Source organism: Henckelia pumila, chromosome 4, assembly GCF_033568475.1.
Source record: "Henckelia pumila isolate YLH828 chromosome 4, ASM3356847v2, whole genome shotgun sequence".
NCBI lineage: Eukaryota > Viridiplantae > Streptophyta > Magnoliopsida > Lamiales > Gesneriaceae > Henckelia > Henckelia pumila.
The window spans coordinates 126985651-127012400 of record NC_133123.1 but is presented as its reverse complement, the minus strand read 5'-3'; the positions used below and the strand labels follow the sequence as shown (position 1 = coordinate 127012400).

The 26750-nt window shown below is 36.3% G+C and overlaps 1 protein-coding gene across 1 annotated transcript; it reads left to right on the top strand.

Annotated features, from left to right (window-relative positions):
• Positions 1-17047: 17047 nt before the first annotated feature.
• Positions 17048-24079, top strand: LOC140867836 (FH protein interacting protein FIP2-like). The gene is made up of 4 exons (XM_073272888.1): positions 17048-17177; positions 17947-18056; positions 18315-18449; positions 23991-24079. The coding sequence occupies exons 1-4, from the start codon at positions 17168-17170 to the stop codon at positions 24060-24062; spliced, it is 327 nt and encodes a 108-aa protein (XP_073128989.1). The 5' UTR covers positions 17048-17167; the 3' UTR covers positions 24063-24079.
• The last annotated feature ends 2671 nt before the right edge of the window (positions 24080-26750 follow it).

Genomic DNA, 26750 nt, shown 5'->3' with positions numbered 1-26750 from the left:
TTCAAGTGGAGTGTAAGCAAAAAAAAAAATATATGAATCAAAGAAGCACATTTATAAACCTCTCAAAGTGATGTTCATTACAAAATATAAAAGGAAATGAAAGTCATAAACAAATTCTAAACAAAGGGACTAAATTTCTTCAAGTCTTCTTTGGCAACTTCAAGATAGATCGTCGACATCTTCAAATTCTCGACGGCCCCATCAACAAAAGGGAAAACATCTCCGATGACAGTGACTTCTTCCTCAATCTTATGAACCTCCGCTTGAGCACTGGATAACAATCGTTGTTGTCTCTTTAAGGAAGCAGATAAACTCTTCTTTCTCTTCTTCAAATCATCAAGTTCCTTAGTAAGGCGCTCCAACTCCTCATGAGTAGATTGAACTTGACTTGCGTCTTTGCTCTCCCTAGTCTTAGCAGCATCAAGACGATCTTTGGATTCACTCAGTTGTTGTGCAAGAATCTCCTGGGCAGCCTGTTCGGAAGATTTTGACCGGGCTTCATCAAATGCAGCAACTTTGTCAAACAATGATCCCAATAACTTTTCCAAACCAGATAAATCAAAATCATGGAAAGTATTCATGGTATCAAGCACCAAGAACACGTCGCCTTTGAGAGAAGAGATACAATCAATTGAAATATTCATTATCTTTTCACGAAGGTCGACCCACAGTCTTTGAAGAAATTCTTTCTGGTGATCAAATAAAAATTTCCCTCCTTCAAATGCAAGAAGGGCAGCAATCTTAGGAGTTGCATTAGGAATCGCCAGAATATGACCTTCTTTTGGTATAGGTTCACCGGCTGAAAGAATTGCAAGTGATGTGTTCGGTCCCATGATCGATTTTTGGCTGCCTTGTGAACCATGAGTATCATCAACATTCAATAACTCTTTCTCCACCTAAAAAAAAAAAAATGACAAAAGGGTTTGATGGAAAATACAAAAAATAAAAAAAAAATAAGAGAAAGGAAGTTTCTTTAAAAAAAAAAAATTACCTCTCCTACAAAGCTTCCCACAAGTCTCGGGTCTCTGATTACACTATCAATGTCAATAAATCTTGGCTCGGAAGGATTAGAGGTCTTTTTGGCCCTTTTCCAATGATGGTCTGCAGTACTACTCTCACTATCTTGAAAGTCTTTTCTCTTGTTTATCTCTAAAAGTTCGATTGCACGAGCACTATGATTTTTGGGACGAGAGTTTTCACCGAGAAACCCATTTTCATCCTCACAAACTTTACCTTCTCGCAAATTTTTACAAGGCTTCGAGATAGTTAAAATGGTAAAGTTTTCTTCCAAATAATTTCCATGAACTATTGTCCACCACTTCTTATACTCATCGGAGCAGAATCTCTTCGCATTTGGGGGCATGGATGGAAATTGCACTCTAGACATTGAGTTGGAAAGAGTAATCAACCGCCAAAAAAGAAGCCCTTCATCCAAACAAGCTTTGCGGACGTCTCGAACAAGAACCCCTGGTGGTATTTGATAAAATCCAAACTGACGACTGAAGCGGTGAGGACTATAAGGTTCAACCAAGAAGCGACTTCCTTGGCGCAAAGACAGATAGCCGGAACGGATGGCGATAAAATAATTCTGCTCAAGTTCCTCCGTGTTTCCATTATCAAGATATAAAAATTCTTTACTCCTTGTGATCATGGTGCAAGTCCAAGAAGCAAAATCTCCTTTGTGAATTCTTTTGCGAGCTTAAATTGAATCATAATGTTTTGCGCTCCCTTCGCCGGAAAAATTCGCCAATTTTGGACCACGTGCTCCTTGCCAAACTTGGGTGTGAGTCTTAAAGTAATGCGCGAGCCAACCATAGATGAAGTGTGTAGGAAAAGTCGCACATGCACGAGATGGATTTGAAGAAGCAGCAGTTTTGTTGAGGCCTCGATAAATGCTCGTCAATGTTGGAATAGCAAGACCCACCTTCCGCCCACTAGCCATGATGCTTGCCATCTTGAAAGTACTTGGACGAATAATTTTGGCACCACTTTGAGGAAGGACAAATACACATAACCAACAAGATACATATGCCGCCAAGTATGTCTCATCTTTTGAGTTGTCTCTAATTCCAAGCTTCGAAAATATAGCCTTCTCTGCAGGGGACCATTCTTCGTGTGTCTTGATATCGCCAAGTGGATTATATGTGGATTCAGGAGGCGCTGCCTTTTTATCTCTACGAGGGGGAGGTGAATGATACCGAAAAGCCTTCTTGAACCAAAATCTAACCCACTGATCAATAGTCACTTGAGAGCATGGATCATCTTTTGAATTTCCTCGAAGAATGTGAAAAGCATGAAGTAAGTGATTGCATGATCGAGGAAAGAATCTACTACCCGCTTCATCAATGTCGGTGAGCTCCTTGTCACTAGGGACGACTTCATCATATAAATTTCCGGTGATAGACAGGCCCGATAAAGAGTGCAAATCCCACAAAGAAATAGATAATTTGCCATGTGAAGTCAATAATGTATTGTTGAGTGGACACCACGCCTCGCAAAATGCTTTCATAATGTTGGAATCTCGATCATATGTGAATAATGAAGCATAAACCGGGTCATATATTTGTGCCGCTCGAAGCCTATGATCGCATCGACTAAGAATATCTTCAGTCCACTCCCAATAGCCTTTGATGTAATGAAATTCGCCAATAAATTGGAGTGTGTCATCCCACCTTGCCTTGCCTTCAATAATACGTCTTTCCAATGATGGCAATGGAACATGCTCTTGCAGTTCCTGATGGTGAGTAGACCGCAAAGCCCAAACTTTAGAATTCTTGGTGAAAGGAGTCTCGATGGACCACTCGGGAGCATAAAGCAAGTTTGTCAATCGCGGCCATGGTTTTGCATAACGACCGGCCACAGGATCATCAACAATCAAAATAGTGCCTTTCTCTTCGGGTTGACCTTCGTCATCAAGAATCATCAAACGTTGAGTGCCGGAAGAAGAAGATATGTCCTTGAAAAAGACCATTGTGCTACATAAAAAAAAACAAAATTAATAAAAAATATTGTTAATATGTAAATAATAATATAAAATAATAATAATAATAAATAAAAACTTAAATACGTATAAGATTGTAAATAATAATAATATTTTGAAAACGTGTATACAAATAATTGTAAACTAGTAATAAAGGTAATCAAATATATATGTATATGACTAAATTCATAACAATAATAAAAAATACGTAGGCATCACAGTAAGAATAATAATTAATGTTATAATAAAAAAAATGTACATATGATTATATATATGTAATTAAAAGATAGTAATAATAATACTATAAGGACAAGTGTTTTAAAAAAAAATGTAATACGATATATGTATAAAATATTAATATAATAATACGTAACAAAAAAAAAAATAAAGAACAAAATTACGTAAGTGTAATATATATAACAATAGAATAATAACAAAAAAATAAAATAATATTTGTACATATAAAACTAAATACATACATACAAGATTAGATAACATAGAAAAACAAATTAAAATTATGTGTAATAGTTCAAAATAATAATAATAGTTAAATAGATATATTTGTACAAAAAGTTTTGTAATATAACGTAAAAGTGATTTGCTTGCATGTTTAAATAATAATTTTGAAACTAAAACTAAAACTAAAACAAAAACAAAAACATAAGAAACGAAACTCACGGAAGCCACTTAGCCCGTCAGCTTGGAGTCGGTCCAAAATTTTGGAATTTGGGTAGCGCACTAAAAGATACAAAACTCTGCAAACACACAGAAAAAAAAAAGAAGAAAAAGAGTTAGTAAGGACAAAAAGGAAAGAAGAAACGGCACCAAAGAAATAGCCGACGAAGGAAAAACCAAACAAAAATAAACGGAAGGGTACGTACTCGATACTTGTATTCGAGGACGAGCGTATGAATTCATGTCCTAATGTCTCTCTTTTATAATTGAAGAGGTGTGCATAAAAGGAAGAGAAAATTTACATTCAAAATATGAAGGCATGAAAGGAAGTAAAAGTTTCCATCTTTTATTTGCTTGGTGAATAAGAAAGCCTAGATGGAGAAAATTAAATTTGAAATTTTGGAATGAGGATTTGTGCAACCTCACATATCAAATTTCTGCAAGTAAATTATCGTGACTTATTCATATAAAAAAATCATCATTTATGAATAAATCTCGAGGGGGCATTTGTAGACAAATAAATTTGTCTAGCCTAAATTTATGGAAAATACCAAAAGAAATATATATATATTAAATATCAATAAAAAAATAATTGACTATTTATTGGAAATTAAATTCCTACAAAAAAAATAAATATTTAATTAAATTGATATTTTAATATATTTTGTGATCAAATCAAGATTTTAAATCAAGATTGCATCTTACAAAAATGAAATGAAATACTAATATTTTTAGTATTTCAAATCAAATCTTGAATCAAATGAAAGAAAATACTAATATTTTTAGTATTTAAAATCAAATATTGTGATTAATGGAAAATAATCACCAAATGAATCATGAGGAGCCAATCAAATTGCGACACCTCATCAAATGGAAATGGAAACATTCTGCATCCTTCACCTATAAATAGGAGGCAGATGATCAAGAAGAAAAACACACAACAAAAAGAAGACTGAAGCAAAGAAGTAGAAGAATTCAATATTTTTCTCTCAAGTCACATTCAAGAAGTTCAAGGCGCAATTCAAGGCGTTCTTCTTCAAAATCATCAAATTTGAGAAGATCAAGGCGTGATTCAAGGGATTAATTGCGTTCTTATTCAAATATACTTAAATTCATTCAAATTCAAGAAGATCGTGTTCTTCAAAAAATTCAAAAAGTTCGTGTTCTTCATCAAACAAATCAAATTCAAGAAGATCGTGTTCTTCATCAAATTCAAGAAGTTCGTGTTCTTCAACAAACTAAGCAAATTCAAGAAGATTGTGCTCTTCATCAAATTCAAGAAGCTCGCATTCTTCATCAAATAAATCAAATTCAAGAAGATTGTGTTCTTAATCAAATTCAAGAAGTTCATGTTCTTCAACAAATAAATCAAATTCAAGAAGATCATGTTCTTCATCAAATTCAAGATAACAAATTTCAAGGTGCGATTCAAGGAGTTCATCGCGTTCTTCCCAAATTTTGAAGGTTAATTCGATAACAAGGTGTGAACCCATCGAATTAACGTTATCAAGATATCAAAAATCATCTTCCAAAAAGATCAAACACCCAAGAAATTCACATTTCACAAGAAATTGTCATTGAAGAGAAAAATCAAGGGATTATCTAGAGATTGTATTCACTAATCTTTATTTAAATCACTTTGTATCAATTTTCTATTTCTTATTTTTAAGGAATAAAGAATTTGAGCTACATGTGATCAATGATTCTCAAAGTGCATTTCTACCGGGACGACTGATTACGGATAACGCCATTTTGGGATTTGTAACATTGCATTGGATTCGTAACAAAAAGCAGGGCAAGACAGGATATGCAGCATTGAAGCTTGATATGAGTAAGGCATATGATCGGGTGGAGTGGAGCTTCCTTGAAAAATTTATGGAGAAAATGGGATTTTCCCGGCTATGGGTAGAAATGATTATGCGATGTGTGTGTACTGTTAAATACTCCTTCAACCTTAATGGGGTGTTAGTAGGTTCAGTGGTTCCAGAGAGAGGACTGCGACAGGGTGACCCTTTTTCCCCCTATATTTTTGTTATCTGTGCTCAAGGATTATCTGACCTGTTTATATCATTTCAAAATCGTAAGCTGATTACAGGGGTCAGAATTGCATCTGCTTGTCCGACTATTTCTCATCTCTTTTTTGCCGACGACAGTTTGATATTTTTTAGAGCTAAGGAGAAGGATTGTGCTGGGGTTCTTCAATGTTTGTCTACATATGAAAAAAGCATCTAGTCAGCTCATTAATTATGAGAAATCTGGCTTTTCCTTCAGTCCTAACACCTCAGAGGTTATAGCTAATACAATCAAAACACTGTTGTCTATTCCTATTGTTCAAGGATATGATCTGTACCTGGGCCTCCCAACTTTCTCTCTAAGGAGTAAAAAATCTCAATTCAGTTATTTGGTGGAGCGAGTGGCAACGAGAATCCAGGGTTGGAGTACAAGTTTTACTCTTCAGGGGGAAAAGAGACCTTAATTAAAGCTGTGTTGCAATTGATACCCACATATGCCATGTCTTGTTTTCACATTCCTAGTTCTATTAACGAGGCAATTGAAAGAGAATGTTCTAACTTCTGGTGGGGTGTTGAAGATGGCAAAAATAAGATGCACAAAATCGGAGATGGACATTGGAACGAACATGTGGTTTGCTCCAATAAGGCTTTACTAGCAAAACAACTTTGGCTTTCAATAAGGCTTTACTAGCAAAACAACTTTGGCATCTTATCACAAAATCGGAATATCTTGTTTCCAGAGTTCTCAAAGCCAGATATTTTAAGCATCAAGATGTGATGAATGCAAGACTAGGATGCAACCCTTCCTATATCTGGAGATCGTTACTTTGGAGCAGAGAGCTTCTATGTAAGGGACTTAGGTGGCGGATATGTAAGGGGCACAAGATCCATACATTTCATGATCATTGGTTACCGGGTATGAAATTTTTGCCTCAACCGTCCCCATCCTTTGATAGGGACTTCAGCTCAGTATACTCTCTCATTCAAGATGGACATTGGAACGAACATGTGGTTTGCTCACTTTTTCCTCCTTACATAGCACAAGACATTTTGCATGTTCCTATCTTAAATGCCGAGGAAGGTGACTCCAGATTCTGGTTCCCAAATCCCAAAGGCACATATACTGTACGAGAGGGGTACAAAATGGAATTTGGTTTTTATGATTCTCCCACACACTGTTCTGAAATTAATACAAAAGGCATGTGGAAGTAATTCTTATGGTCTCTTTCGCTACCTCCCAAAGTTTGAATATTTTGATGGCGAGCTTTACACGATATAATACCAAATGAGGCGAATCTTCTAACACATCATGTTCCAGTACATGGTCACTGCCGTTTATGTTCCTACCATACAGATTCAACAAGCCATGCATTGTTTTGGTGCACTATTGTGAAGTCTTGCTGGAAAAATTCGAGCTTTAAATTCATCCTCAAACAGATTCGTAATAGGGACTTGCTTGATGTCTTCATGTGGGTAAAAGAAATTTTACACAGGCGAGATTTTGAGGAATTTGCAACTCTAACTTGGGCTATATGGAAAGAGAGGCAGATGATTTTACATAGCACCGACCGATCCCAATCTTCTATTGATGTACGCTGGAGCCTTAAGTGGCTGCATGAGTATATACAAGCAAGAAGTTCTCTACAGATCGCAAGTCCAGTTATCCGCCGAATACCTCAACAAAGCTTCGCAAGGACAGGGAACAATTTAAAAATGGAAGTCGATGCGTCGTATAATGAGGCCTTGAATTACTTCACGGTGGGAGGAGCAATTAAAAACTCTTCGGAACAGATTATATTTGCATTTGGCATGAAAATTGCTAAACCTCCATCGGTCGTTTTTGCAGAATTAATTGCTATTAAGGAAGGTGTTCGAATGTCGAAAGAACGTGGCATGGAAATTCAAGCTATTTTGACAGATTATCTTTTGGCGGTGCAAGCAGTCACTAACCCAGTGGAGGACCTCAGCTATACTGGTGGAATTGCATCCGAAGTGAAAAATTTACTTGAATCTAGCAATAATATCAAATTATGTCACATTCGGAGATCAGATAATTCGGTCGCTCATTCTCTGGCTAATTTTGCTATTTTTTCGCCCTCCTCTTTTGTTTGGGAGATTGGTAATCTTCCCTTTTAGTCGCTTTAGATTGTATTGTTTTCTCAATCTTAATAATATTACAATCTTCTTATAAAAAAAAGAATGGAAAAAAGAATAGAAAAAGGAATCCCAAACCGTAGCCCCAACCCGTCGAACCTTCCACCCAGCTCATTTCTGACGCCCACGCCCTAGCCACCGATCGATCGCCGAGAATAGGTCATCCAACCTCCTGTCAGCTAGCCCAAGCCTCAACAACTCCATTGTGACTTGAATCTCAAGTTTACATCTTGAAGCAAAGCTTCCCTATTAGGCGAACGTCACTATGCGTTCATTGCGCTGTAGCTCTCTCGGTTTCTATTTCGCTGTTCGTTGCGCATGATTTGCTCTGCTTCTTGTGTGGGAACCTAATTTCTGTTTTTCGCGTTACCTTGTTTTGTTAAGGGCTTGTTTTTTATGATTACTTTGTCCAGCCCCGATGTATTTGGACATTTTTTAGTTTGGGGCTGGTCTGGACTCTGAAATTAGGGTTTTGATCACTTGTTCTGGGAGTGTGGACGCTGCTGGAGTAGATGACATTGAAGTAAGTCACCGAAATTTGGAGAAAAGTGGGCATTTGGATCATCAGTATTAATTAATTGAGTTTTGTCCCTTGTTCTGTTATTATAATGTCATTCTTGACCCATATTTTACTTGCGAAAATTAATCTGATATCTGTTATAACATGCATTGCCGTCTATATGCACTTGCCTCGGTGAACTATTTTGAGTCTTATTAACATTGTACGTAAAAATGCAAGTAATTCTTGAATACAGGGGATGCGAAAGGATCAACAACAATGCACGTGCTTTTGATTTTCAAATTTAATTTTTCTGGAATCTTGAAATCATAGTCAATTCGCTTCTTGATAACATTTTGTCTTGAAGGCAGCATAAGGTTACAAGTTTGAGAGAATCATGTTCTAGATAGGTGATGAGAGAAACACAACTGACCACCTCTAGCTTGGTAATGATTTTTACGGGTAAGTTCATTTGACATTTCTTTCTTTAGATTAATGTCCTAAAACTTAGCTGACCACCTCTAACGTTATGGCATTAAATATTATGGTGTTGATAATGTTCTAAAGATGTTTTAAAGATTTTTAGAGTGCAAGAAGTGTTGTGCAAAATAATCTCTGTTGCGAACCGAAGCCTCTTCAAAATTACAAGATCCGAGAGCGTAATAAAATGAAATGAACAATAATAATCGGTCGGAGCCGAGAAAACAGATGAACCGCAAGCAAGAGCCGAGACAGTACACGAAGCTCGAAAGGAGACCAAGGCCTGTACAACGTACAGTTTCCTTAAAACATATTCGTCCACTCCCGGATGTGCTCGGAGTATGAACACGGACGTATGTTTCCCAGGATACAACGGAAGGACCTGTAGTCGCCTAGCACTGCGGCACTACACCGGCGAACTGAAGATGCACCCGAACGTTATCACTTAGAAGCTCGAAGCTGAAGTACGAGCAGAGGCAAGAACGAAGCTGAGCATTAGCATGCAGAAACAGTACGCAGCGAGTATGGAAGTGCGCAGCAGAAGGAAGTGCATGCATGCAGAGGCAGCAGAGAAATTCTTGTAGGGATTTTGCTTCTGTTCTGGACTGAAGGCTGCCTTCACATATATGCACTCGGGCAAGATTCATGGGCAGCAGAACCGACAGTCTTGGGTAGACGGGCAGCAGATGGAAGGTCACGTCAAGGTGAGTAAATGCGGACGAACGAAGGGTCACACCATGCAGATATAGAATCGCAGCAGTTGGAGGGTCATTGTCACTTGCAAATTTTCAGCAAAATAATTGCAAAACGTAGCCAACTCTGCCGGCAACTTTTGCCTTGATCAGTCCAACATTCGACGCACCCAGGTCGTGCTGCGCTTGCACACAAGTCAAGCCATTTTCAGTTCAAATCGGATCCTAGATTTGCACCCCCCCTGCGCAGGCGTGCACGGGGGCGCGCGTGAGAGAGAGCCTCTTCACTTGATATTCTTACACATTCTCAAAGTGTAACACAATATAATCTTTCTCATTCCAACATAATTTTACAATGTGGGACACAATAATTATTCCCACTTAACCATCCACTTAACAAACTCATTAACTTAAAAGCCCAATTTCCATACACATAATGGAAAAGCCCATAATCCAATCTATTAGTCCAATAATATTCCAACAATCCCCCACATGAATGGAAATTGAAAGATAAATGACGATAGACGTGATAACGTTCAACAGTTGAAATCCTGCATAGGATAGGTGGGTATTACCCTTTGAACCTTCCCTTGTGAAAGCATAGTAATTCACTGGTTGACAATATACGCGATGTATTTGAACTGTACATCCGTTCGTGTAAATTAGTATATACTTCACACAGGAATCTTCCTGATACACTTCAGTTCTCATGATTGTGTTCGTTTTGGCCATGAACACCCGCCTGGTTCTGTAAGAAGATCTAGAATTGTGCCTAGCAATTCCTTCGAAGCGGCCCCACTTCTCTCTTACATAGGTGATTCTATGTTTAATTCCATCAGAAACATTAAAAGCCGTATGATTATCCTCAATATTCACTGTTTCATATAAGGAATAGACTAGGAATTACCCCCACAGTGATCTACCAAACTAATGCGATTAGGTTGTCCCATTGAACCTAGTTCTTGGGATCTCCAGTCATCATAGGTTGGGTTTTCCTTCGCATCAATTTATTCCACAGGCTTCAGTCCCATTCCTTTTGACGATTTTTCAACTAACTCTCTGTTTAACCCTTTGGTTAACGGATCCGCTATATTATCCTTTGACTTGACATAGTCAATAGAGATAACTCCAGTTGAGAGTAGTTGTCTAATGGTATTATGTCTACGACGTATATGTCTAGACTTACCATTATACATATTGCTTTGTGCCCTTCCAATTGCAGATTGGCTATCACAATGAATACAAATAGCCGGCACAGGTTTTAACCATTTAGGAACATCTTCTAAAAATAAACGCAACCATTCAGCCTCTTCAGCACACTTGTCAAGTGCTATAAATTCAGATTCCATCGTTGATCTGGCTATAACGGTTTGTTTAGAAGATTTCCAAGATATTGCTGCACCTCCTAAAGTGAATACAAATCCACTTGTAGATTTTGAATCTTTCATATCAGATATCCAGTTCGCATCACTGTATCCTTCAATTACAGCAGGATATCTGGTATAGTACAGCCCATGATCACGAGTATACCTTAAGTACCTTAGCAATCTGACAATTGCATTCCAGTGTTCAACTCCTGGATTACTCGTGAATCTGCTTAATTTGCTTACTGCATAAGCAATGTCTGGTCGTGTACAACTCATTAAGTACATCAGACTTCCAATTACTCGAGAGTATTGTAATTGGGAGATACTTTCACCTCGATTTTTCAATAGATGATGACTTGTATCTATCGGGGTTCTAGCCAATGCTGAATCCTCCTTATTAAATTTCTCAAGAATTTTATCCACATAATGTGACTGACTTAGAACCATCCCTTCAGATGTTCTATGGATTTTAATTCCAAGGATGACTTCGGCTAATCCCAAATCTTTCATGTCGAATTTTGAGTTCAACAATTCTGGATTGAATCATCTTATCATTACTCCCAATGATAAGCATGTCATCTACGTAAAGACATAAAATGACGTATCCATTTTCATTGTCTTTAACGTATACACATTTATCACATTCATTGATTTTAAATCCACTTCCTAGCATGACTTTATCAAATTTTTCATGCCATTGTTTTGGTGCTTGCTTTAAGCCATATAAAGACTTCACCAATTTACAAACCTTATTTTCTTGTCCACGTGCAGAAAATCCCTCAGGTTGTTCCATGTAAATTTCTTCTTCTAAATCTCCATTTAGAAAAGCAGTCTTTACATCCATTTGGTGTACTTCAAGATTCCGCAAAGCGGCAGTTGCAAGTATCACCCGAATTAAAGTTATTCTCGTTACTGGAGAATACGTGTCAAAGTAATCAAGCCCTTCACGTTGACGGTAACCCTTGATTACCAATCTGGCTTTATACTTATCTATTGTTCCATCTGATTTCATCTTTCTTTTAAAAATCCATTTAGAACCTAGAGGTTTGCTTCCTGGAGGAAGGTCTACTAGTTCTCACGTATGATTTTTCAAAATAGATTCTATTTCAGAATTTATCGCCTCTTTCCATTGAGGTCCTTCAGATGAATTCACAGCTTCATTGAAGCTTTGAGGTTCACTTTCCATCATGAAAGTAATGAAATCCGAACCAAAGGATTTCTCAATTCTAGCTCTCTTGCTACGTCTAGGTTCAACCTCATGGTTAACCTCTTGTTCCATTGTCTCGTGAAATATTTTGGATGAACATGATTCTTCCTTAGATTTGCAAGGGAACACATTTTCAAAAAATGAAGCATTTCTTGATTCCATTATTGTATTCTTATGAATATCAGGTATTTGAGATTCATATACAATAAATCGATAAGCGCTACTGTTGTGTGCATATCCAATGAAAATGCAATCAACAGTTTTAGGCCCAATCTTGACCTTTTTCGGAGTAGGTACAACTACCTTAGCAAGACACCCCCACACTCGCAAATATTGATAGGACGGTGTTCTTCAATTCCATAATTCATATGGACTTTTATCTTGCTTTTTCTGGGGTACCTTATTCAAAAGGTAATTAGCTGTTAAAATAGCTTCCCCCCACATGTTCTGTGACAAACCAGAACTCAATAACAGTGCATTCATCATTTCTTTCAAAGTGCGATTTTTCCTCTCTGCAACACCATTTTGCTGAGGAGAATAAGGTGCAGTTTTTTCGTGTCTAATACCATGTTGAGCACAAAACTCAGCAAATGGTGATTCATATTCACCTCCACGATCACTTCTTATCACCTTAATTTTCTTATCAAGTTGGTTTTCAACTTCACTTTTATAGTGGACAAATTTTTCAATAGCTTCATCTTTACTTTTAAGATGATACACATAACAATATTTTGTGCTATCATCAACAAAAGTAATGAAGTATTTATTTTCACCACCTGTTTGCACTCCTTTTAAATCACATATATCAGTGTGAATTAAATCAAGGGGTCCATTATTTCTTTCAATGGATTTAAAAGATGATCTTGTTAATTTTGCCTCAACACAAATTTCACATTTGTGGTTTTTATCAATATGAAATGTGGGTATGTTTTTCAAGTTAATTAATCTACGAATTGTATCATAATTAACATGTCCTAGTCTACCATGCCACAAATTGGAAGACTCAAGCAAATAAGTAGAAGCTTTCACTTTATTTATTTTCGGCTTAATAGCCATTACATTTAGCTTAAATAAGCCATCACAAACATAACCCTTTCCAAAAAACATTCCACATTTGGACAAAACAACTTTGTCTGACTCAAAAACAATACAAAAACCATGCTTATTCAAAAGCGAACCAGACACCAAATTCTTTCGAATTTCTGGCACATACAACACATTGTTGAGAGTCAGCTCTTTCCCAGACGTCATCTTTAAGATCACTTTCCCTTGTCCTTTGATATCAGATGTAGCAGAATTGCCCATAAACAGTTTTTCACCATTCTCTGATTCATCAAGAGTAGCAAACATGTCCTTGTCATAACAAATATGACGGGTGGCACCAGTGTCGATCCACCATTCCCTTGGATTTGATCCAACCATATTCACTTCAGAAATGACAGCACAGAGGTCCATGTTTGAAACTTCTTTAGATATGTCCTCCATGAGATTTGCCTCACGGTTCCTTTTCGGTTTCTTGCAATCAGCAGATTTGTGGCCCGGACCGCCACAATTATAGCACTTACCAAGAAACTTCTTTTTGAACATATCTTTCTTTGGACCCAACTTGGAGCCTCCAGCAGCAAATTTCTTTGCCTTTGAGATTTTCTTCTGCTCAACAATATTAGCCTTAGCGGCACTTGGAGAATACAATCGTTTTTCAGAACTTTTGTTGTCTTCCTCGATACGAAGTCTAACAATTAGTTCTTCAACATTCATCTCCTTTCGTTTGTGCTTTAAATAATTCTTGAAATCATTCCAAGCAGGAGGTAACTTTTCAATAATAGCTGCCACTTGGAAGGTTTCACCAAGCACCATGCCCTCTGCATGAATCTCATGCAAGAGCACTTGGAGTTCTTGAACTTGACTAATCACTGATTTAGAGTCGATCATTTTATAGTCCAAGAATCTGCCAACAATAAATTTCTTTGCCCCGGCATCTTTGGTTTTGTATTTTCGATCCAAAGACTCCCACAGTTCCCGGGATGTCTTTTTCTCACTGTATACGTTATACAGCGAATCAGCCAAACCATTCATGATATAATTTCTACACAAGAAATCTGAATGGTGCCAGGCATCAACATCACGAGTACTGTTCACATCTCCCTCAACACATGTGGGAGCATCCTCTTTGAGGAACTTGGCTAGATTCAAGGTGGTCAAGTAAAACAACATCTTTTGTTGCCACCTTTTGAAATTCAAGCCCTCGAATTTCTCCGGCCTGTCAGCATGGCTGAGAGTGACAGTAGCAGCAGGAGCAGGAGCAATAGCAACAGCAGGAGTGATCTTCGAGATATTCGAAGGAGTCAAAGAAGTATCCATATTGAACTTGATCCACGGAGCCGAATCACGAAGATAATAATATGTTTTAAAATTGTTGTGCAAAATAATCTCTGTTGCGAACCGAAGCCTCTTCAAAATTACAAGATCCGAGAGCGTAATAAAATGAAATGAACAATAATAATCGGTCGGAGCCGAGAAAACAGATGAACCGCAAGCAAGAGCCGAGACAGTACACGAAGCTCGAAAGGAAACCGAGGCCTGTACAACGTACAATTTCCTTAAAACATATTCGTCTACTCCCGGATGTGCTCGGAGTATGAACACGGACGTATGTTTCTCAGGATACAACGGAAGGACCTGTAGTCGCCTAGCATTGCGGCACTACACCGGCGAACTGAAGATGCACCCGAACGTTATCACTTAGAAGCTCGAAGCTGAAGTACAGCAGAGGCAAGAACGAAGCTTGCAGAAACAGTACGCAGCGAGTATGGAAGTGCATGCGTGCAGAGAAATTCTTGTAGGGATTTTTCTTCTGTTCTGGGTAAATGCGGACGAACGAAGGGTCACACCATGCAGATATAGAATCGCAGCAGAGAAATTCTTGTAGGGATTTTTCTTCTGTTCTGGGTAAATGCGGACGAACGAAGGGTCACACCATGCAGATATAGAATCGCAGCAGTTGGAGGGTCATTGTCACTTGCAAATAATTGCAAAACGTAGCCAACTCTGGCTTGATCAATCCGACATTCGACGCACCCAGGTCGCGCACACAAGTCAAGCCATTTTCAATCCAAATCGAACCCAAGATTTGCACCCCCCCTGCGCAGGCGTGCACGGGGGCGCGCGCGAGAAAGAGCCTCTTCACTTGATATTCTTACACATTCTCAAAGTGTAACACAATATAAGCTCTCTCATTCCAACATAATTTTACAATGTGGGACACAATAATTATTCTCACTTAACCATCCACTTAACAAACTCATTAACTTAAAAGCCCAATTTCCATACACATAATGGAAAAGCCCATAATCCAATCTATTAGTCCAATAATATTCCAACAAGAAGCTGTCTTTCTCCTGGGACAAAATAGAAAAACAAACAATTGGGCATGCTCTTAAGTATTTGACCAATTGAAGTCTGCTTTTAACTCTATTTAATGCATTTTACAGAACAAATGTGAATGAATTCAACCATATTTAAATGGACGATGTGTATATCTTGTTGGTAAATGCACCCATTAGTCTTTTTGAATTTGCGTCACAATTTAACTTTTTGCTTTCTTTTTCTTTTTCTTTTTCTTATTTGTTTTGTTTTGTTTTTATTTATACAGGGATGATGGGATCTGGGACAAAACAGCGGGCAAGGTTTTGTGACTTTTGTCAGAATTGGATATTCTTTTTGTGATTGGTTGGCCCAAAACTCTTCTTTCATAAGTGATGAGGCATTTAAAATTAGAAAAGAGCTATTTTAAAATGGATTGAGTCATAACTTTTATTAATGACCACTGGCTATTTATGATTATATTATTCCCTCCACTAAACTCATAGTTATTAGAGACATGCTAAGGTTTATGATCTTAATACATGTTGAAATGTGAGGTGCGAGGTCAGGCACAAGCCTTATTAAAGTGAGGTGTTGAAAGAGATATCATGTTATGATCTTAATATATTAATAAAATTTAATCTCATAAAGTCCAATGTAAACGATAATTAAAAAGCCTACTAATTAGTTATTTAGTTAATTAATTCTACCACTCTTTATTTTGGTCTTCTTTCAACCAATGTAGTGCCTCAGCCTGTGAAATTGACATTTTTTAGCATTTCATTCATTTTCTTAAGAAAAATAAATAAATTCCTGGTCATTGTTTACTTCAGCATCTTGAAGCGAGAGAGAAAAGTATGATAAGAAGGCTTACGTCAATTTTTACAATTTAAGCCTTTGTCCAGTTGTACCATACAACGGTAGCTAAAATTATCGCATTTGATATAAACTTACTTTTACATATTACTTATATTGGATTTATTTCAGGAGTCCTCTGCTTCAACACCAGTTGTTTCCAGTGTCATGGTGTAAGTTTCATACCATGCTCCCTGTTTCTTGAATTCTAGTTTCAGGAGTCCTCTACTTCAACAATGGATCATACACAGCGGGGCTAACTTATTCACATGGGATTCCAAAATTTCATACTATATATTATTTCAGGAAAATGTGAAGACTAAACATTCTGAAAATAAGTTTAAAATCTGAAAATAAGACCAAATCAAACAATGCATGAATTCTACAGAGCGTTCTATAAAACTTATTAAATATCCATCGGGGATATTCCAATTATGTTTTGTCACGAACAACAACGAAGCCAATGAATTCTACAGAGCGTTGCTGTTTTTATCTTATAGCTGTTAGACTTATACAAATTCGAGTCTAATACTTATGTGGGTTTTGTTTGTGTGATTAAATCACTAGGCTAAATTAATGGTTTAAGGATTTTGGGATACCTAACATTATGTGATCTAATTAAGAAAAAGGTTTTTTTGGTATTCTTAACGGTATGGAATTAATAGGTAGAGACTCATACTAGGCCCGTTGGGTTTTAATGGGAACCCTATTGGAATAGTATATAAAGGGCTTTTGTGGTTATGGTCCCCAAGATATCAAACCGTATTGGCACCCTAACTCTCTTAAAAAATCCCATCTTTGAGAGAGAACCATTAGAGCCGTTCGGTGGTTTGATTGAGGAAGACCAACAACCTCTCCTACATCATAATCAATCGCTATCACGATGAATTCAGGTAATGAGTTGTTATCGTTTATTCTAACAATCTTCGGCATGATTTAGATCTTGGTGTTGTTCTAAGTTTAGAACATATTAAAAGGAATTAATTGATTTAACAATAGCTGTATAGAGTGTCATCACCTTTCTCTCTGTGTATAATGTTGGTTTACCTTGGAGTTGTTATGAGGAAATTATGCCATGTGATTATTTGTTTACCTCCCTATTCTTATTTTCCACATAACTGGTTCCTGCGTGACTGAATCATGCCATAGAATATTTTAGAACTGCTGCCTTTTGGCTCTAGAAAATGGTAGACATTTCTTTCCCTCATTCTTGTAATCAACTGATATATTGATTTCTAGTGCTATTTTTATTCTGTAAACACACACACACACACACACACAGAGAGAGAGAGAGTACATGTTCCATTCTTTGTGATGCTCTAATATAGTGGTCTGCGTTATATTATAAACGTAATTTGATGAAATTCCAGTGCCTATTGATCACCTGTGGAAACTATATTGTTGTCAGGTGCACTATTTTGTAGCCAAATTGTAATTATTATGTTGCCTCGTTTTAGTTTTGAATGCTCGAATACATTGCCAGTTTCGTGTATAGAGATAGTTGTTCTGAACTAGTTTTGTGATAGTGTGATGATATATTTTAGTGGGTCTTGAATTTGAGGGAGATCAATGGATTTTTGTTTTTTGAATCTTTTCTGAACATGGTTTTTGGAAAGTATTCATCCTGCATAATACGATGAACCTTGTGTTTCTGTTATTTAGGAGGCAAAAAGTTTTGCACAACAATCGATACCTTGACTCAGCATGAGCCTGATTCAATGCATGCGGCAATGTTCAGTGGTCGCCACACTATCTGTCAGAAAAATGATACGGTATACCAACGGCAAGAGATGCATTCCCAAGCGTTATTTTGTTTCTTAATGTTATACTCAAACCTGCCAATTGAGAAGCATTGCTTAAACAGAAAGATAAATAAAAGACGCTGGACATGAAGCCATTTTTTATTCAAAATTGTATTTGCTGTTTTACCGTTCTCTCCATTTGTGAATGTCCAACATTATATGAACTTTGACCCTGATGTGTTTTCTGCAAATTTATGTAATTTATGGTATCTACTGATGTTGTCACAGGGTTACGTTTTTGTTGATAGAGATGGGGAACATTTTCGGCATATTTTGAATTGGTTGAGGGACGGGGAAGTTCCCATTTTGAAAGATGCTCAATATTCTGAGCTTTTGAGAGAGACTGAGTATTTCCAGCTTCTCGTGAGTCATTCCTTACTCTCTGTTGATTTCACCTTGATCTAGATAGTTCCTAATTCTTTATTTAATATATCATCATTATCCTATTTATTTGCTTCTGTTACCTAGATGTCTGGGTACCCCTGTAATTTTTGATGTAAAATATCTGGATGTGTTCAATGAGTTACCTTATGTTGTGGCTCTAACTTAGACAGCCTTCGGTGTTGTATCGCTTGGCCATTTTATCTTCACATTGTGTTTCAATTCAAGTCTTCATGATTCTTTTTCATTTTTGGATTTTTGCTCAAATTTATACGATTAAATGGTGTGAGGGTGCCAAAGGCATATTTCAAAGTGTTGATAGGGCGATATAGTATTGTATATTATAATTGTAAAATGATGAGTTCCAACATAATTCTACTGCACTTATTTATATGTGGAGTATCCCATGCCACATTCACCTCATGCCTTGATTTTACCGATATTTAATAAACCTTTCTTCTCTTGGCTTCCATTAATGCTTGCTCGCTCAAAGTATTGGTTGCCCTTGTCTTTGCGACATCTTTGTTTGCTCCGTATTTACTGTTATTCTTTGTTTGTTTTGCTATGTTTCTCCTATGGATATATAGAAGAGAGAAATAATAAACTTTTTTTTTTGTTTTAGATTCACACGTGGATGTTAATCAACTATAAAAAGAAAGTTCCCTGTTTATTTATAAAAATTAGTTCAATATAGCTCTATTTTCTATTTTTAGTGTGCATTGAATTAAAATTAGAATTTTGAGTGAGTTGTAAACTTGTAATATTGAAATTGTATATTAAATTTTATTTTTGAAATTTTAAATTTGAATTATTTCTAAAATTGAAAATTTGTATTATTATTTTTTGTTTTTTTATCTGAAAAACGACAACGGATTTTATCCGTTGTCTTTTCTATTTAAAAATGTTGTAATTTTAGGGTTTGCTAAAAACAACGGATAAAAACTGTTGTCTTTGATGACAACGACAACGGATAAAAACTGTTGTAGTTGAAGAAAACGACAACGGATAAAAATCCGTTGTCTTTGAAAGAATTGACAACGGATAAAAATCGTAGTTTTTGAAGGCAAATCCGTTGTCGTTGAAGGAAACAACGGTTTGAAAACCATTGTCGTAGATCAAACTTTTTACAACACTGTCAATTACAATGGTTTTTGACCTCTATGACAACGGATAATATCCGTTTTCGTTTGCCGTTTTTTTGTAGTATAATATTGTAAATGATGTATAATATGGATTAAATACCAATTGAATGCCAGTATCATTCGCGCTTCTTATTTTTTTTATGTGGTCATAAGAAACAATACGAAGTAAATCATGTGAGTAAGTACTGTTGTAAGAATATAAGTTTAGTTTGTGGTTTTGTTATGAGTGTCTGAATAAAGTTTTTTCTTCCATATTTCGTCTTGCCAATATTCCTCTCTGCATAATTGAATAATAATAAGACAATCAATATATTCTTTAAAATGTGAAGGATGCATATTAAAGATATCGATAATTTAAGATATCATACCTCTGTTAAATCTCATCCTTCTATCCAAGCAATTCTCTTTGCACTGTAAAAAAATATACAATTTTAGATGTCATTATTTATATTCAAAATGAATAAATTAGCAAAGTGGGTTCACTTACACATGTTTCTTTTGTTTCCTTACAACTTTTAAAATCCATCTTTCAAAGTCGTGTGTATTTATACCAACAGTAATTTTTCATCCTGGACTAATTATTCGTAATCTTCTTGTAGGCTACATGTTTGTAAAAGTGAGATTAGCTTATGATATAGAGTTTTATATACTACAATGCATTAATGCAATTAAGCCATACTCTTTTTAACGGAGCATTTATCTTGCATTTGATATCCTCTGATGTCTTCAATGCCTTCTTTAGGAGCTAAGTGATTGAAAATATTTAATTGGTTACCTGCATAGCAAAAAAATTCATAAGCATTGTAGCTATTCATAATAAAAAGTTTTTGTGAATTTTATTGTGATAGTTGATGTTGAAAGTTGAATTTAATCATACATTATTAGCTACCAACACGTCTTTGTACACCACGTTTCGTGTGTATACACAGTTCCAATACTCTAAATTACCATCTACTACCAAAACCTTTATAGAATGTTGCGACACTCCTCTTGAAAGAGCCACATATAATTGACCATGGCTAACACATGATTGCGCAGAAAGATGCCGATATTTGGTATTGTTTGTCCTTGTGATTTGTTTATGGTAAGAGAAAAACTCAATCTTATCGAAAACTGTTTACGTGTAAGTTCAAACGGTAATCCGGAAGTTTTTTCACTTTTAAGACGCATTCGATGAAAAAAATATCTTGTTCCCTTATACGGTCCTGTTATAATCTCTGCATCGATGAAATTTATTTCAAGAGTGCGACATATTAACCTTGTCCCATTACATAGTCCAAGTTCAGGCGCAACATTTTTCAAAAGCATGATAGGGCAACCTACCTTCAAAGAGATTCTGTGTGGTGGCAAACCACTTGGGATAAGAGAGTTTTAAAACTCTTCCTGAAAAAGGTTACTGTTATCATGTTTGACGTTATCCCAAGATGTGTAAACTATTTCTTCATCGGGAAATTATGAAATTAAAATTTCATTAATTTTGTCGACATCAATATTTTTCGGTGTAATAATTGCCATGCCGACCATGTAGTTTGCATCGTTGACATGATGTAGCATATCGGGGAAAAAAACGTCAATGAGTTGATGAATTTATTGTTCTCATTCCCATGGTATAATCATAGAATCAGGCAATTCTATGTAATCACCATGCATGGTATGTTGCAAGCCATCACCAATGCACAATAGAAATTGTGAGAACTCATTATCTTGTTCAGATCTCATATTTTTCTCGAGTTGTAATATCTTGACATGATTTTAGAATGTTGATCATGAAATGCTTGCAGTAATTTGGTCTCTCATCGTACCGCGTTTAACAACTGGTAGTATTTACCTGAATCTCCACCGAATACCATAATTTTTCCTCCAAATGACAATTGATTTTCCATTATGTCTTTAAATGTTTTTCTAACATATTCGAAAACACAACGATTTGCTATTGGAGCCTCATCCCCTATTACAGCTGTTGCACGTCTTATTAGCTCTGCAAGTTTTGTTTGCTTTTTAATGTTGCAAGGTGTTGTTTCCGTTGGTCTAAGTGGAATTTGAAAACGTGAATGAGCAGTCCTTCCTCCTGGCAACAACGTTGCAGCTATTCCAAAAGTTGCAATGGCTATTATAATTTTTCCTTTCTTTCTTAATTGAGCCACAATTGCACGATAAAAAAAAGTTTTACCAGTCCCCCTTGGACCATCAATGAAGTAAAGGTTTGGTTGGTTGCACATAATACTCTCAACAATAGTATCGAATGTTAACCTTTGTTGAACATTCATTTGTTCAATAGATCTTAAATCTTGATCATCGAGAATTTGAATAGAAAGCTCATATTCAATTAGTCTTGGGAGTGTGTAGTCATTTAGAAACTCAATATCGATCGAAGGCAAATCAAAATCATCGAGTTTATGCTTGTAATGGTGAAACAACCTTTTTATCTCAATTAGCAACTTATTCGTGATAAATATGGTTCTTGATGTACTTGATTTCCATAATATTCAGACATATATGGGTGAAACTCATTCCAAAGTTCTCTAACTTCGGTTGGTTGATAGAACACCAATATTGAGACAAATAATCTCCATAATGAAAATTGCATTCCAGTAGAACATGCTTCTTGCAGACATTGATGAAGATAATCGTTATGCTGGAGAAGTCCCCCCATTTTTGCTGCCTCTTTGAATGTTCTATAGATATTCCCAATTACAGTTTTTAGTTCTTCAAAAGATATTGGGCCTCTCACATGATTTAGGAGTATGCGAAGATAAAACCTATCACCTTCAGATGGAGACACAACATATACTCTTTAGACCACCTTGTTTCGACTTCTTCGAGAAATCCATTTTTTCCCAGATTGTATCCAAGTATAATACTGAGGGAATTCCCTGTATAAGTATTTTTCATTTATTGTTGGATCATTATTCATCTTGAAAAATTCTGTAATATGATCTTGGTGTTTCTGTCATCCGCAAGTATATCGGTTATGCAATTACTTGGGTCATACATGATCAAATTTTGGTTCGGTAGATGTATCTGCAACCTAATCACCGAAGGGTACATCTTGCTAAATTCAAAAGAAAAAATTCTCCATAGTTCTCGGGTGCGCAAATCCATCTATTGTCCACATATTGTTGTATTCATCAATATTCTGTGCATTACGCAACTCCATCGCGACTCAGTTAGGCACTTTATGAATGTACTTATATATATATTTCACACACTTGATACCTCCACAAACTTCAACATTAATATGACAATCATATTTCAATTGAAGTCATGGGTTGTATACCATTTTCCACCATGCGTTGATCATTTTCATATAGTATGACTGGTTTACCTTGATGTCTTCGATACAAAGGATACGAATCATGTCCTCGAGAATTATATGATACAAATGGTTTTGGAAAGTGATTTTTACATTTACCATCAATCATACATGGATATTGAGTAAACCACATTGTCCATGTATCATATGGTGGAGAACTGCTGCATATAGATTTGGCTCCTCTGTTTGCGAAGTGATTTTAGCAAGTACTATTGAGTCGAACTCATCTGGGTACGCAATTTTTTGGTATTTTCAAATATGAGTAACAAATGAGCATGAGGTAGCCTTCTCTTCTGATACTCGATGACATATGAGCAAGAGCAAACCTTACCTAAGACTCCTTTGTCCACAACATCTTTCTTAAATTCTTAAAATTTTGATTTAAATACCCTTGTGATTAAATCTGGACGATCTTGAGGAGATTGTCTTGGATACAGTTGACCTTTAATCTCATTCCAATTTCGGTTGCATGTCATAATAAGCATCGGATATTATTTTCCATACGTTGTACCAGAGCCATTGCATCTTGGTAACGTTGAAACATATCATGTGGACTTCCACTGAAAGATGATGGGAGTATTATTCTACCAAAATTTCCTGTTTCGAGGATATGTTAGATATTTGAATTATGGAAGGCATAGTATATTACAAAATAATATCATATATATTAAGTCATTTAATTACCTGCATTATTCTCTCCACCATCTAAACAATCTTGTAGTACTTGATAAAGTTCAGAACGGATATTCCTTTGATTTGAATGTATCCATCTGAGTCTTTGTATTTCGATCTTTACATAATTTTCGACTACATATTGTTGTAACAAACGTCCTCCTCGAAGAACCAATGATGGAGAATTTTTGCGTATCTAATGCAAATTTGATATATACATGATTTTAGTCATAAAATTGAATGTATATTTTTTTTTATTATTAATCACAAAGAACATAGAGTAATTTTTTATTAAAAAAATGTTAACCTGTAGCATGTATGAATAGTAGTTTAAGCACGATAATCGAGTACCGTCAATGTTTTTGGTATTTATATCCCAACCATATGTGCCATTAGGTAGAAGGAGAGGATATTGCAAAGGATCATAGTAGCCAACAATATCTTGAATATTTACGAGATCTCTGTTGACTCCTTGTACAACAATGTCTCTACCGCTCAAGTTGATCGTGGCTTCATTGTCAACAATTACAGCTGCGACTTGGGATATTGTTGGTAGACTATATTGGTGTTCATTAGGTTTTTGTTGCTTAATTATAAGCCTGCAAGTAGGTATATCTTGTCGACGACCTATTTGTCGAAAGACACTTACAAATCGATAATGTCGATCGAGAATAATCTATAACTTGTTCAACAAATCTCGCTGAAGCTCACTATTCTCTTGTAGTCTGTTTCCAATTTCATGTTCTGTGTCAACAATACACATTTGCATATACCTTGGCCTACAATTTTATTTGGCAAAAGACTTCCAATAGAATGATATATTGATCCATGAGCACAAAATGTGTAGATCCCATTCACTCCAGTTGCTAGGTTATGATCTATGTTGACTCCCATCGATGTGAAGGAGAAAACATGATTATAAGCCCTTATGTACTGTAGAAAATGTCTGCCTTCTTCATTCTCTGCCGCAAAGAGTTGTTACAACTCAATTGGGGAAGATATTGTTACGCCTTAAACACATACAAATCTCGTGGTATGAGATTAATATTTTTAATGCATTAACAAGTCTCATAATATTATGTTTTGATGATTACAAAAATCGGTTAATTGTTACTAACCGTTTAAAGTGAGAAATTTGCAGATAATATTATTTTAGAGTATGGACAATATTGGAAGCAAGTACCGATAATAAAAAATTGGAGATAAAAATTTTAAGGGTTCGAATCTGCCCAGGTTCGGACGACCTGAAGCCCACTTCGGATGACACAAAGATTTTCCAAAATTTAATAAAGATCGGAGGACAGACTCGGAGGCTTTGAAGACTACTTTGGACGATCCGAAGTAAGTTCGGACGACCCGAATATTTTCATGGAATTTAATAATGCTCGGAGGCACTCTCGGAGGCCACGAAATGCATACTTCGGACGACCCGAAGACAGGTTCGGAGGACCCGAACTCCTTTACGGCCATGAAGATTTTGTCGGAAGAAAAATCATCGGAATGAATTTAATGCAGCCGTTTGGACGACCCGAAGACCCGTTCGGAGGACCCGAACCCGTTCGGATTGGCCCCTATAAATACATGCCATTCGAAGCCTTCTCAACTCACCAATTCACTTTCAACTCTCATTTCAAGCAACATCTTCTCCTTCAAAGTATTCAAGTGATAGTTGTGCGATATATATTCAAAATCGAGGGTTGTTTGTATAAGTTTGTTTGTGAGTTGGTTGTTCGGTTATTGTAAACACTTGTGTGTGAAGTCAATTGTATTTTACAAGTGTTGTGGCTATCCTTGGAGCCCTTAAGAACAAGTGTTGAGTTGTATCGGCACGATGATCGTGTCAAGTTGTAAGGCTATCCTTGGAGCCATCAAGGCCAAGATGTTCGAAGTGCTAGTGGATACTTGGTTAATCGAATTAACCAAGAAGGGGAGACATAGACGATTTATCGTCAAATGATCGAGCAAATACTACCACGAAAAATCAACGTAAATATATCTATCAATTAAGCTCGAATAAATCGCAAGTGCACGAGTCAAGTAATAATATAGTGTACAAAGTACGAGTATCGTCCCACAGAGATTGATTTATGACAAGATTACCTCAAGTATGATTCTTTAATTAATTAAAACGAGAGATGGATAATAAATAAAAAAACTGAAATAAAAGAATAAAACAAAAGAGAATAAAAAAATAAGTTCAGAAAATAAATAAACAACTGTTAGGATCTTGGTTCACCTACCCCTTTTCTTCTTTAATGATTGAATTTTATTTCTCAAGTCATGCTTTTGACGGAATTCCCTAATCTATCAATATACTCTCTCGAGCTTTGTTAATCTAATTAACAAATTGTAATAACCAAGTCTCTTTGTGTTATTTAACAATTGCAATTGCATTAACGATTTGTGGAATCCTCTAGCTTTCGACCTGGTGGACTATGACTATCAACATTTATCCAACCTCATATCTCTATGTAAGTTGTAGATCCATGGATTATATTACCCTATCATGTCATAAAATCTCCTCTCGATATGAATTATAACACATAAAATCAATAAGAAGTTGATCAATCTCCAAAATTGCAATAAACACAATAATATAATCAAGAATGCTTAAAAATCAAATTCAATCTTCAAGAAGAAATCAAAACAAAGTTTTGGGGGTAGGATCCCCTAAATCCCAACAAATAAAAGAAAAGAAAAAGAGAAAACTAGTTTGTGGTTCTTGAGTTCTTCACGCCGTCTCCCTCTTCTCATGTTCCTTTCTCACCTTGGTTGATGGCCGCCTCCCCTCCGCATTTATGATGTGTGGAACCCTTAAAACATCATAATTCTTCCTATTTATAGTGCCCAAGAGTTCTTTCCATGTAAAACACCCTGAAATATCTTTTTTCCAACTTACGCACGGGCGCCCGAGCGGTAGAAAATTGCAGCTCGGGCGCTGGGGCTTCTGTTTCTGGGAAAAATTTCAAAAGCAGGTGCGCCCGCGCGGTAATAAATGGCAGCCCGCGCGCCCACTGTCTTTTCCAGCGCGCAACAATTTTGTAAAATTCATATCTTGAGTTCAAGCCGTTGGATTGAGCTGAAATTTTGACAGTAGCTTTAAAACATCTTAAACTACAATCTGGACGGTGGAGATTGGATTTGGAGCTACTTAAA

Coding starts and splice junctions, on each gene's coding strand:
- LOC140867836 (XM_073272888.1), top strand. Junction 18,057..18,314: donor TCTGTCAGAAAAATGATACG/GTATACCAACGG, acceptor ATGTTGTCACAG/GGTTACGTTTTTGTTGATAG. Junction 18,450..23,990: donor CTGAGTATTTCCAGCTTCTC/GTGAGTCATTCC, acceptor ATGTGCCATTAG/GTAGAAGGAGAGGATATTGC.